The sequence below is a fragment of the Bufo gargarizans genome, chromosome 1 (assembly GCF_014858855.1).
Source record: "Bufo gargarizans isolate SCDJY-AF-19 chromosome 1, ASM1485885v1, whole genome shotgun sequence".
NCBI classification, from domain to species: domain Eukaryota; kingdom Metazoa; phylum Chordata; class Amphibia; order Anura; family Bufonidae; genus Bufo; species Bufo gargarizans.
In genome coordinates this window covers 456,033,347-456,047,544 of record NC_058080.1, presented here as the reverse complement: position 1 = coordinate 456,047,544, position 14,198 = coordinate 456,033,347, and the positions used below count along the sequence as shown (strand labels likewise).

General features: G+C 43.3%; 1 protein-coding gene across 1 annotated transcript in view; it reads right to left on the bottom strand.

Annotated features, from left to right (window-relative positions):
• PGM5 (phosphoglucomutase 5) overlaps window positions 1–14,198 on the bottom strand; it is a 162,293-nt gene that overhangs the window by 43,441 nt on the left and 104,654 nt on the right. Inside the window, exon 9 of the mRNA XM_044272695.1 lies at window positions 7,327–7,510. Within this exon, the coding sequence (XP_044128630.1) occupies window positions 7,327–7,510 (184 nt within the window). The remainder of the gene's footprint in view (window positions 1–7,326; window positions 7,511–14,198) is intronic.

The following is a 14,198-nucleotide window of genomic DNA, read 5'->3' as shown; positions in this document are numbered from 1 at the left end:
CGTCTGTCAGAGCTTCTCAGATGTCTGGCGGTGACAATCGGGTGGTGTCCCACCCGATTTGGAAGTACTGGCCCGTATTACCTTACTTGATGTCTGCTGTACGTCTTGTTTGTCCCTGGTCTCCTCCTTGCAAAGGCTGTGGCCGATGTTGGAGTGAGTGTACGTTCTGCAGGGTTGGGCGGGCCTTCCTCTGGACGGCGTCCCACGTGTAAGGCGCTGGATGCGCGCCGATAATGCGCGGGCTTCTGGCGTTCACGATCGGGTAAATGTTCCTGGGAGATCCTTCTCTGCTGGAAGCGCTTACGAAGCAATGTAGAATGTTTCTCTCTGTGCAGATTTTCCAAACGCGTTTTGAAGTCTTGAGCTGACTTCATCAGTGGTAATCTGTTCAGATCTCCCAGGATTTTTATACTAACACCCGACAACTTCCAAGTCTGCAGTATTGCTCATCATTATTGTACACCTCCCGCTGTATGAATCCGCCAGGACACAGCTCTGGCAGTCATTAGATACTGCAACAAAGTTACCACAAACTTATTATTAGTAAACAGTGACACCCTGTGACCTGTGGGATCTCTACCTATTATTGCCAGCTACATCATATCAGCTACCCCACAGGGTAACTTAAAGGGTCACTCTGCTTTTTATTTTGTTTTTACTCTGCTTTTACCCTATTATTACCTTATCATAATACCATTTTATATATTTGCACATTGCACTTGTCCATTTTTTAGCATTAAAATCCAGCTTTTTTCCATATACTTGAGTGCCGGTCTATACTTTCATTAGCCAATAGAAGCCTGCAGGTGTTTCTCTTCATATCCCAACTTCATGTCCCAACTGCTGTGCACATGGTCACATGTCCCTTATCAGCCAATCGAAGCTTTCAGGTCCTTAGTCTCCACATACAAAGTTTTACACCAGGTTTCCATAACAACCCAGTCATTTTTCTTCACTACTGAAGGTCAGCTTTAAAGGGGCAGGGTGCTGTGGATGTCATTGTTAAGGGAGCAGAGTTCTGTGGAGGTCACAGTTCAGGGACAGGTAGGGTGGCCATTCAGGCATTGCACGGAAGGTTCCCCTGCTCATTCATCACATGTCCAGGTCAAGTTTGCCAATGACCATCTGGATGATCCAGAAGAGGCATGGGAGAAAGACATGTGGTCAGATTGTAACATCCCAGAGTATGTTACTAAACTCTGTTTCCCTGCTTCAACATATCAGGTGTATATTTATTGTCATCTTGTGTAATCTAAGACTGCATTCTCCATTATGTGCATCTTCTATACCTGTTTCATAAATTTGCTGTGATTTTCATGTTCACCAGCAGGTGGCAGCAATGTGTTTAGTTCAGTTTAGCATATCTAGACTGGAATAGTTAGTTCCAGTGTAGCCTCCCCTGTATGAGCAGAAGTGGGCTGTTCCCATGTCCTGTCTCATGAGGAGTAGAAGGAAGTTAAGTTAGTGTACCAGCCACCCCTGCCTGGGGAAGGCTGTGTTAGTAAGAGCTCCCAGTTACAGGGATCCCAACCTAGGATCCAGCCTCGGCTGAGGCCAAGGATTACTCTTCCCAGCCTCAGTCATCTACCTCAGCTGGTGACAAGCAAGCAACCCTCCAGAACTACAGATCTCCAGGAAGACATCATTCCCTGCGAGCAGTCCTGTGAGTACTTATCCAGAGTCCAGGAGAAGCCAAATTCCTCCTCAGCTAGTCAGGGCCATACTAAGCAGAAGACAGACAGAGGAGAAGATAGATACCTGCCCATATTGCCAATACCTGCTGGGCCCTAAAGACTATTGCTGTACTCGTATGGATTTATGCTTCTATCCATCCAGTAAAGACAAGTTGCATTATACTTCAAGTCTGGATCTCATTCATTCCTCAATTACTCTTATTAACAACACTAAATCTATTGCAATTTATTGCAAGTGAGCCAGGATCCAGGAGTCCAGCCGTACCAAGGTAGGAGACACCGTTGACACTACCATATCTGCTATACAGAGACATTATCCCCCTCTGGCATTCCTCATTCCACAGATCTCCAGGAAGACATCATTCCCTGCGAGCAGTCCTGTGAGTACTTATCCAGAGTCCAGGAGAAGCCAAATTCCTCCTCAGCTAGTCAGGGCCATACTAAGCAGAAGACAGACAGAGGAGAAGATAGATACCTGCCCATATTGCCAATACCTGCTGGGCCCTAAAGACTATTGCTGTACTCGTATGGATTTATGCTTCTATCAATCCAGTAAAGACAAGTTGCATTATACTTCAAGTCTGGATCTCATTCATTCCTCAATTACTCTTATTAACAACACTAAATCTATTGCAATTTATTGCAAGTGAGCCAGGATCCAGGAGTCCAGCCGTACCAAGGTAGGAGACACCGTTGACACTACCATATCTGCTATACAGAGACATTATCCCCCTCTGGCATTCCTCACCTGGTACGTGAGCTATAACATCTTAAAGGGCCCTGCTAGAGTCCCTGCGCAAGCTGCAATTGGCGTCACGAACAAACTATAAACTTATACACATATCTATCCTGAACCCATTGTACTAGTGTCCTGCTCATTGCAAGATGAGAATAAAGTAGAACTTTTTGGTTTAAACTTCTCTCGTCGTGTTTAGAGGGAAAAAAAAGGATAAGTTGCATCTCAAGAACACCATCCCTACTGTGAAGCATGGGGGTGGTAACATCATGCTTTGGGGGTGCTTTTCTGCGAAGGGGACAGGACGACAGCACTGTATTAAGGAGAGGATGAATGGGGCCATTTATTGTGAGATTTTGAGCAACAACCTCCTTCCCTCAGTCAGAGCATTGAAGATGGGTCGTGGCTGGGTCTTCCAACATGAAAACGACCTGAAGCACACAGCCAGGATAACCAAGGAGTGGCTACGTAAGAAGCATATCAAGTTTCTGGAGTGGCCTAGCCAGTCTCCACACCTAAATCCCTTTCTCAGCCCTTAATCCCCTGACGAGTCTAGGGCTAGTAATATTGTAGACGAAACGCGTCCCTACGCTTTATTCTGCTTCTAGGGGTCCTTTACTTAGTGGTATCCTGAGGCAGGGATGTCCAGGGCCTCTAATATTTTAGGGAGAGGTTTCGGACAGAGCTGCCCTTGTCAGGGCGATGACTCCTTATCAGGAGGTCATCATGGACTTCTAGACCTGACAGGGCATTCCAGGGACAGAGGTTTTTATTAGGAGCTTGCCCTTGCTGAAACATTGACTACTGGAACATCAAGACGGTATCCAGACTACTCCCATTTACCGGTAAGACTGTTCCTTACATATTGTGGAATTCATACCTTACTGGGAAGTTTTGTAACTTTGCCGTGTGGTTGGTGCTATTAACTCTGGGCACCCATGGTAATATTGTCTGTTTTTTGTTGGTGATTTTTGTTGCACGGTTGGTGGTGTGCACATACCCTAGCACTATATTTTTGATTGTACTCTCCTAACTCAGAATTTAATAAACGTTATGTTTTAATAGTTAACTACCTCCAAATATCCAGGAATGTTGCCCGTGATGTGAAATTCTTTATACTTCTAAAACACCATTGACGCATGTTTTATTTTCTCTTGGCAACGGCTGTATTTCTTGGCACATCACTTTATGGAAATTCTCATTGTTAATGTTTCTAGGAGTCTTATGATTAAATGCACTCTCGTATACAAAACACAACCATTGCTATTGTTAAATAGGAATTTTAACACATAAAGATCTCAACTCCAAAAAACCTACTGAAAGAGTAATTTCCAATGCAATCCTAGCACATATGTTTATTGATATGCATAGTGACATGCAGGTATACAGAACCTCACTGCTGCAGCTAATCACTGCCCTCAGCAGTAGCCTGTTGAGTTCGGTGATTGGCTGCAGCAGTCACGTGACATATACCATATGTCACCACTGGACCAGCATCACAGAGAATGGCACAGAAGAAAGAGGTGAGCATACATTTTTTTAAGCCATTTTAGAGCTGTCTGAGATCCTTAATTATCTAATTAGACAAATGATGCAAAAAAGCATACTGCTACATACACAGCGACACGGCCTCACTGTGCAACATAATTATAAACAAGTGACTAAGTTCTAAAGAAAGTACACTGAGTATAAATCTCAATCACTTGTCTTTTAAGAGGCACTAGTATAACCCCTTTACACTCCATGACGTACTATTATGTCACGCAGCAGTGTCGTTCTCAGTATATGGTGACACAAAGCAACAGTTTTATTTTTTTAAAATAGTAAAACATAACTAAAAACACCAACTAAAGCAACAGAATACAAATAAAATGTAATTATTACCGCATAAAGAATACTATAAAAACAAAACCCTAAAAACAATGGTGGAATGACGTTGTTTTTCACACTGTTGCTCGAAAAATCTTTTATAGTCATTTACCTGATGTACCCCAAAATGGTACCATTAAAATTAGAGCTTGACCCTCATATGGTTATGTCAATGGGACAACAAAAATTATGACTTGAATTATGAAATGCAGAGATAAAAAAAATCCCCAAGCCATAAAGAGGTATTCCAGTAAAGTAATTACATTTTTTTAAAACTGCATTAAGGCTGCAAGCTGTGACCCAACCAGAACCTATGACTATACATATAACCAGAGCTTCAATTTACCTTGCAATCCATTTGTCTAGCTCCTGGGTGAGCCTGCAACACACAGAGTATTCATGGAGCCTGATCTTCCCTTACAAAACTACAATCCCCACAATCCTTAGCTTTCCTTAGCTTGAGTGTTGATGTTTAGTGATATATAGTCCAGTCACGCCCCCTCTACTCAGTAATCACCAGCACACTGACACGCCCTTTGTTTCACAAGACATTTAGCTAGAGAAATGATAGCAACACACTGAGCATGCTCGACCTAACAAAGGCTCAGAACTACAGGTCGATGCCGTGGTAATTGAGGAAACACAGTCGGTAGCAGAGGAAGAAAACTACTTTTATAACTACTGAAAGTTAAAAATGTGACATTTACATTATATTAGGTAATTATTGGTGATGAATTAGTCTAAAACATAAATTATATTTATGGTAACTGGAATACCCCTTTAAGTTCCAAACCAGACTATGTGTTTAAGCAGTTAAGATGTGAATGTAAAATAAAAAGTTTGCAAAGCCTTGACATAGATCTTTGCGAAATCACCCTTGCCAAATATTCAGCATCAGCTGAATTAGCCAGTGCTATATGTTAAAAGAAGGTTATAAACTGTAGGATATGTTTAATAGTAACATGACCTTTAGGACAAGTAAAGTATTTATATCCCTGCCCACACACAGACAGGCGCTGCACAAAGTAGAAGCGACAGCTGATATATTCCTAAAAGGATGGAAAGCTTGAGGAGCACAGCTGAGAATACATCATGAGCATGTTAGACTCTTCTATTAGATATGGGCTTGACTGGCATGCGGAAACCCGTTTACTGCTGTTAGGTCATAATGCTGTATAAACTGCCTTGGATAACTTCAATTTATTTCACTCAGAATATATAGTATTATATAAGCACTTAAAAAATAAAGGCAAAAATTAAATGAAGCCAAATTCCTTCAGGCGACATGTAATGACCATTTTCAGAACCATTGAGGTATACTGGCCTATTCACATGTCTGTTTTTTTCTAATGGCCCACGAAAAATGACTGTCTCTGTCAAAAAATATCAATTTTCATGTACAGCTAAAGGAGTCCGTTTTTACCAGCCGTCTTTTAGAAAACACCCGTTAATAAAATGTCCATTAAAAACAGGCCAATTTTTTTATGTTTGTGTGACTGTAGCCTTAAAAAAGTATGTTTGCCATTGACAGATAATTACTTAAAAGCTATGTATACCTTTGGGGGCAATTAGTTTTTATTATTGCATTGTACTTACTTTGAGCTAAAAACCTTTTTTTCACTTGGTCTTTATTAAAAATATGGAATCCTTTTTTGTGTACAGAGCTGAGATGCTCTAGAAGCAGCCTGTGGATTTTCTATCTTTTCTGTCATCTGGGGAGCAGATGGATTCCTTATCTCTGCTCTCTGCCCTTATAAACACTCATTAAAGATCAATCCTTATCTTACTGATAAGAATGTGGCTTAAATAAGGGTTTATAACCTCTTAGCAGTTTAGAGATAAGGGTTGTTAGATGACTGGCACAAACTGAAAGTACCAGTCACACAGCTAGAAAAACAGTTAACCCTTTGTGACAGAACAGCTTAATATTTTTAGTAAAGTCAAAATTTAAATATTATTTTTAGCCAAAAATGAATAAAAATTCAATCATAAACAAATATTGCCTCCAAATGTGTACATAGTCTTTAAAGCGGTTGGACACTTTCTCTTTGTTGAAATTTTGTGCCATTTTCTATATTTCATAAGGTATGCCCCCTTGTTTAGCTAGTATTTTGTGCTGTCCATACAGAGGTCTTGTCCATAAAGTGGCTGCTGATGGAGGGTCATGTGACCAGATAAATTATCTCAATGTGATGTATCCTCCATTCATATATACTGCACCTGTCATTTGCCCTTCACTGTTGGTAGTTTAGTGCAGGAGCAGTGTGTTAGAATGGAGTGATGTCTAGTCAAATGACCCTCCATCAGTGGCCGTCTTAAGGGCAGGACTTCTGTGTGGACAGCACAGAAGATTTGCCTAACAAGGAGGCATGGCTTATGAAATATAGCAAAAGGCCATGGAATATCAATAAAGACTATATTAGTAAGTGCTGTAAAGTCATCTTTCATACAAACTGGTCACAAGTAGCCAGTAAGTGGCTAACTCCTCTAATAAACATAAAAAGGTATGCTTTTGAGTTTCAGACTGTAGTGTAACCTAGAGTTTCAATCAGATTTTTATTGGTTGGTATTGAAATCTACTGACACTACTAACAGACCCATAACACCTGAGCAAGACATTGGATTCCTATTATCCAGTCTGGATAATTGATGGGAATTGGCAGATAGCCCCATAAAATGACAGGTTGGGTTTTAACATGTCCAGTTATTTTTTTCCCTGAAGTTAAAAGGATTGTCCAGCAGGTAAATATATAAAAAAAATATAAAAATAAAATTCAACACTTCCTGGTTCCCATCTGTCTCTATTTCCTTGTCCCTCTCGTTACGGAAATGTAATCACGCTGCACCCAGTGATTGGCTGAGTAGGCCAGGAAGACCAGGAAGTGGAGACTTCAAAAGAGTCCGAACATAAGTGGCAGGGAATCTGTGAGATGACTATAACTATTATTTTTAAGCCATTATGACCCTTTTATGTCTGACAAACCCCAATTGTATTTAGTAGAAATTACACTATGGTCATGCTCCTACCTGTTTCTTTGTCACTGTTCCATCTACAGGGTCCACATATTCAAAACTATCTGTTTTCTCCACACTGTACATATGACTTCCAACTGCAAACTGCTGAGTGGTAAATGTCTTTTCTATTATTGTAGACTCCAGTTCTTTCATTATGAATAAAGCTGTCCTAGGCTCAAGACCATCATAGTCAAATCTATAAGAGAAAAAAAAGTATGATTATGTTATACATCTAGATACTGGTAAACATAAAAGAGGCCACATACTAATTTCAAGGAGTGGAACAATGCTAAAAGGAGTTGTAAATGTTTTTGTAAAAAGAGTTATTACTCACCTCACCAATCCCCTGCTGTTATGCTGCTGTTCTGGTCCCCACTACTTTCAACTTCTTCGTCCTGACTCGACACACAGGAAATGGCTGAAAATGCCCACTCAGCCGTCACTGCCCACAGAGGTGACCTGCCTCAGCCAGTGTTTTTTTTTTTTTATACATTATAGCCAATTATACCAATATGCCTAATTATACCTAAGTAAGCAGAATATACCTAAAAGTATGTTAACATGGTTAAAATTCAACAGGGATTTTGACACACATTTAATGCTGTACTGCCTGGATGTATTTCTGGAGTGTAATAATATTACAGCCTATAGCTATTAGAGAGGGGTCGTTGTTCCAGGGAGTTATTCTGATTGCCTGATTGGAGTCGGGAAGGTATTATTTTTTTTTGCCTTCCTCTGGATCAACTTGCAGGATGACAGGCCAAACTGGATGGACAAATGTATTTTTTCAGCCTTATGTACTATGTTACTATGTATGTGAAAACTGTTGCAAATCCTTGTCCCCTGGATTACCCCAGTACAGGGAACTGGGCTAGGCTGCAGGGGAACCACTAGTCTGTTACCTTTTGGAGTAGTCACTGTTCAAGTGACTGCTGAGCTACAGTGGTCAAAAGACATCAGGGTATCAGGCAAAACTGTAGTCAGTGGCGAAACATGCGTCGAGGATCAGCTCTGTTCAGATACCGGGTGCTTCCACACATCATGGGTAACTCATGTATTCCGTAGTCTATGTTTAGTGTCTCTATTTGGCTGTTATTTTTTGCACATGCCATTGTTGCTTTTTTATGATTATATCATCTATTGTGACCTGGTTTTCTGCTTTACATCACAGGCAGGCCATGGTCACTATCTATTTTGGTTGGCAACCATGGCATGTGTGATAAGGTGATATTGTGTACACCTGCGGTATGTATTTAGTTACATGTTACTTTGGGTGATTCCACATCTCACCCACCATAGTGTGGTTTAGCACCTTGTATTTCTCGCACGTTCCCCTGTCAGTACGGTATATGTGAGGTTGGGGGTTTTGCGGCTCCGATACACTGGGCGTACCATCCTCCTATTGCCTTGTGCCCTCTGTCTTTGTATGTTTATTTTATGTCTTAATAAAACTACATATATTTTATATGAGTGTTTTCCTCATTCTTTTGGGGTTATTGGTTTGGTTCTTTTTGGTTATAGTAATTTATGCTAGACCCCAGTGTATTGTATGCACTTTATTAGAGTTTTTCTTATTGGGTGGCAAAACTGTAGTCAGGGACAGGCCAAGGTGAAGGGCAGGCAGAGTATTAGCAGTATAATAAATAGTCCAAATTCAAGACAGGCAGCTCAGAGTTAGAACAGAGATCAGGCAAGGGTCATGTCAGACAGTGGATTCAACTCCAGAAGTCAGACAGAAGTTGGTACGCAGAACAGGCAAACGAACAAACAGCACACCTTTGCAGGAAACTGGCAAACTAGAATCTATTGCTCAGCCATTTTCCCACAGGGGAAGTGCCTTAATTACCCGAGGGTAAACAGCTATTGGCTTGTGAAGATTAGGGTGTGCAAGTGCTGGCCTTTTAAGAGCCTAAATGAGTGCACGCACCCTGTGGGCAAAGTGAGGCATTGTCAGCAGGGAGCAGGCCTCAGCCTGCGAAGAAGGAGCCTTGTTACTCTGACAGCCAGGACTGCCAGACAGGGAGAAGGAGATACCAGTGGGACTGGACCACCAGAGCTCTGAAGCTATGGGGTGCGTAAGCATGGCAGCAGCCTTGTCCACTGTCATGACAGGCTCACCTTTCCCCTCCTTTTGTTTGGTCCAGACTGTTTCAAAAATTTCTTTAGAAGGACTACTGCATTAATATTTTCAGCAGGTTCCCAGGATCTCTCCTCAGAAATGTAACCTTTCCAGACCACCAAACGGTAGTTTTTTCCCCCTTCTTCTTTACATCGAAAATGCGCTTACAGCAACTTCAAATTAATTTGCAGGACCAACAAAAGATCTGGAGTGTCGATTAAGCAGAAGGCTTAAGGTGTGATACATGGAAGGATTTGGGGATATGGAGAGATGGTGATAGCAACAGTTTAAGGCTTGTTTCACATTAGCTGCAAAGGACTCCAGCAGGCTGTTCCAGTGGGTGAACACCCTGTCAGGGGGAATGCGTAGTCCTGAGGGAATGCGTGCACTAGCGGCAGCACGGATCCGACAGGCTGTTTACCAGCCGGAACAGCCTGCCAGAGTCACCCCACTAGGGGTTGTAGAATTATTTTGTATTTTCTGTATTTAGAATAGTTCAGGTCCTTATCTAGGGCCCTAGTTCTACATTGTTGGAATTTTCTTCCCGTGCCATGGTCATCTAAGCGTTATCAGGAGGTACGAGACACGGGATCGCCCCTATCGGGGCGGCTATTCCGCTTGCAGGCAGGGCGACAGCATCAGGGCCAGTATTAGGGACATTGCCCCTACCTTGGACCCACTATATGTCAGTCCACTGATCTGCAAATTATCAGATATTGGAATAGCTATCTTATATGAGATTTTGATATTTTCTTTTCTTCTTTGGTTTATTTTTTGATTTGTAAAATTGGCTTTTAACATTATACCATTAAAGGTTACGTTTTAGAAGAATGGTATTCCTGTGAATCCAATTTTGGAGGGCGGTTGTCTTCACCTAGGGTGGTCTGTCCAATTGACCCTAGGCACTGAAGTTTTCCAGTTTGAGAGGACAGGTCCGCACAAAATGCTCCTTGCTCCCACAGTAGAGACACCGGTCACAGTTGCACCTGTGCTGAGGCACCAATTGCATAGGTTTCCAGCAGAAACAGGGGTAGCAAGAAGCAAAGGGTACCACTCTTAGAATTCGCTTGTGCCAACTTCCTCAGATGCTCTCTAAACCAGAGATTAATGCAGGTGGCAAGGGTAATCAGGTCATCCAAGGTAGCTGATACATTCTGTCCTGCCAGTTCATCCTTGATGCACCATCATTAATATTGATGTTACTGGTCACATGGTGATTACATCATCACAGGTACTTTCTCCCTAGGAGTGTTGCTGCAGGAGAAATTTGCCATTGTTTTTTGTAGTTTTTTTTTGCTAAGATTACATCAGGAAGAGGTGTCAGAGGGTGTAATACTATATGCTTCAAACTGTGGGCTACTGCATACTGTGTGGTGCTATACTGTATACTGCATATTGTGGGATGTTATACTGTACACTGCATACTGTGGGGTACTACATACAGGGGGTGTTAGGCTATATACTGCATACTGTGGGCTGTTATACTTTATACTGCATACTGTGGGGTACTATATACTGTGGGGTGTTATATTATTTAATGTTTACTGTGTGGGTGTTATATTATATACTGTATACTGTGGAGTGTTATACTATATGCTGCATATTGTGGGGTGTTATAGTATGTAGCTACTGACTGATGGCTGACTGGTGCTGCACGCAGATAATTCGGAAGTGGAGGAGGAGGCGGAGGAGGAGAAGTGGGGTTTGGAGCCATAAACGTAGGTGGTGTCGGAAACCCTGACCGTCGTGGGGCCCGCAATCCTTGGCGTCGGTAGCACCTGTGCCATCCCAGAGTACGACTCGCTCCCTGCCTCCACAACGTTCATCCGGTGTGGCGTCAGGGAAATGTAGCGTCCCTGGCTGAATGCACTTGTCCATGTGTCCGTGGTTAAGTGGACCTTCCCAGTAACTGCGTTGGTCAGGGCACGTGTGATGTTACGGGACACATGTTGGTGTAAGGCGGGCACAGCACACCTTTAAAAATTGTGGTGGCTGGGGACTGCGTAACGCGGGACGGCCGCCGACATCAGGCTGCGGAAAGCCTCAGTGTCCACAAGCCTAAATGGCAACATTTCCAGGGCTATTATTTAAAAAAGTTGCGCATTTAGTGCTATGGCCTGTGGGGGGGTGGCTGTGTATTTGCGCTTGGCTGGGGTAAGAACATTTTTACGCTGCGCTGGGACACGGAAGTGGAGGTGGTTGCTGATGGTGGTTGCGAAGGTCCAGGTGCAGGGCGGGAGGCATTTAACACAGGTAAAAAGGAGGCAGTGGTGTGACCCGCAGACACAGATTGTGGACCCAGGCGTTTGTCCCACTTATTACGGTGCTTGGATGCATTGCGGATCATGCTGGTGGTGGTGAGGTTGCTAGTGTTCACGCCCCTGCTCATTTTGTTACGGCACAGGTTGCAAACTACCATTCTTTTGTCGTCCGCACTTTCCTCAAAAAAGCGCCATGGCAAGGGAGATTTACACAAGGGGGTGCTCCTTGGAACAGTTACGGGCCTATTTGGTGTGGTCAGCCTTCTCCCTTTTGCCACCCCACTGCCTCTTCCAGCCTGTTGCGGTGCAGCAGATCCCTCCCCCTCTGTACTGCTGTCCTTGATCGACTTTCCACATGCCCAGGTTGGGTCTGTGACTTCATCGTCCACCACCTCCTCTTCCACTTCCTCACTCTGCTCATCCTCCTGACTTGTTGACCTAACCACAACCTCAGTGATTGACAACTGTGTCTCATCCTCTTCATCAACTTCTTGAGACAGTAATTGCCATTGACTTATAGGCAACTGTGTCTCATCATCATCCACCTCATTAAACAGTAATTGCTGTTCCCCTCCGTCATCTTCTTGTGACTGTGGATGCGCAAGATCTGTCCCTCTTCAAGCGTCCTTGACGAGAGGGCTAAATCAAGGAATGGCGCTAAAAAGAGCTCCTCGGAAAATCTGAGTGTGGGATCACTTGTTTCCCCAGACTCTCCATGGTGGGAGGAAGGAGGATCAGGGTGAGGATTGTGTTGAGCAGACCCTTGGCTACTGAGACTGGACTTGGTGGATGACAGGGTGGTGCTTAAGCGACTGGAAGCATTATCTGCTGCAATCCAACCGACCACCTGGTCGCACTGGTCTGACTTCAAGAGTGGTGTCCTGCGCCACCCTGCAAAACTGGGACATGAAGCTAGGTATTGTTGATTGTTTTTTTTGGTGCTCTGGCAGCAGGCACAGTTTCACCGCGCCCAGAGTCACGGCCTTTGCGTGCACCATCAGCATCACAGCCACTGCCCCGTCCCTTACTGCTCGCCTTATTCATATTAAATGTTATATATGCTTGAAAGTCTGTCACACGTACAGTAGCGTAGGATTTGGAAGTGTTTGCGCAAACAAATTTAAAAAGGTATTTGGGATGTGGAATCGTCACACAGGAGATATCCCGCAGATAATGTCAATGCTGTCACCATGGCTAATAAAAAAATACAGGGAATGTCACAGGTATTTGGGATGAGGAAACGTTATACAGGAGAGGTACCACCGGTAATGTCACTGTCCGCAGCGTCTATTGAAAAAGTACACTGGATGTCACAGAAAAAAAAATTCAGCGCACACTGCAGATGTGGCACTGGTAATGTCACTGTCAGAAGCGGACGTCTATTGAAAAAGTACACTGTATGTGCAGATATTTTTGGGATGCGCACACTTTACACAGGTGATGTGGCACTTGTAATGTCACTGTCCGCAGCGGACACCATCTACGGAAAAAATACACTGGATGTCACAGATATTTTTGGGATGCGCACACTTTACACAGGAGATGTGGCGCAGCTAATTTCACTGTCCGCAGCGGACACCATCTACGGAAAAAGGACACTGGATGTCACAGATATTTTTGGGATGCGCACACTTTACACAGGAGATGTGGCGCAGCTAATGTTGCTGTCTGCAGCGGCCTAACTATTGCACACTATTTAGCGCAGGATGCGCTAAAAATGGATATTGCTGCCACACACAACAGTCCTTAAAAGGACTTTTGGGTCTGTAAAGTTTTAGCTATTTAGCGCAGTTTGCGCTAAAAATAGATATTGCTGCTGACACACACAACAATAGCCCTTAAAAGGACTTTTGGGTCTGTTAAGTTTTAGCAATTTAGCGCAGGTTGCGCTAAAAATATATAATGCTGCTGCCACACACAACAATAGTCCTTGAAAGGACTTTTGGGTCTCTGAAAAGTTTTTCTAATAAAATTATTCCTATATCACTCCCTACACAGGATCTGGTGACATTTGGGTTCAAGTATGGAGGCCTCTTGGTGAGCATGTCAATTCTGCCTTTGCTGTGGAGTGACACATTGCCCCAACTGCTGGTGATATATTTGGAGAGCCATCACACTTGACAGTCGGTCACCCCTAGTAATGATACGAGGCACTCTAACAGCTCAGTGATATGTGCAGGACATCCTGCTGCCACATGTGTTACCTCTCATGGCAGGACTTCCAACTGTTATTTTTAAGCTGGATAATGCTTCCCCACACACAGCAAGGATTTCCCAGGAATGACTCCAGCAGATTGCAGTACTTTCATGTCCTGCTCCTGACAGTCAAGCACTTATGGGCCCAGTTAGGATGCCAACTTCAGCAACTACTCATGTGCAGGATCTACAAGCCCAGCTGCAACAACTGTGGACAAAAGTGCTGCAGGATACCATACAGAACCTGTATGCCTCCATTCCTAACCATATCTCATTATGTATCCAGGCTAGTGTCATGCCCTGCTCGG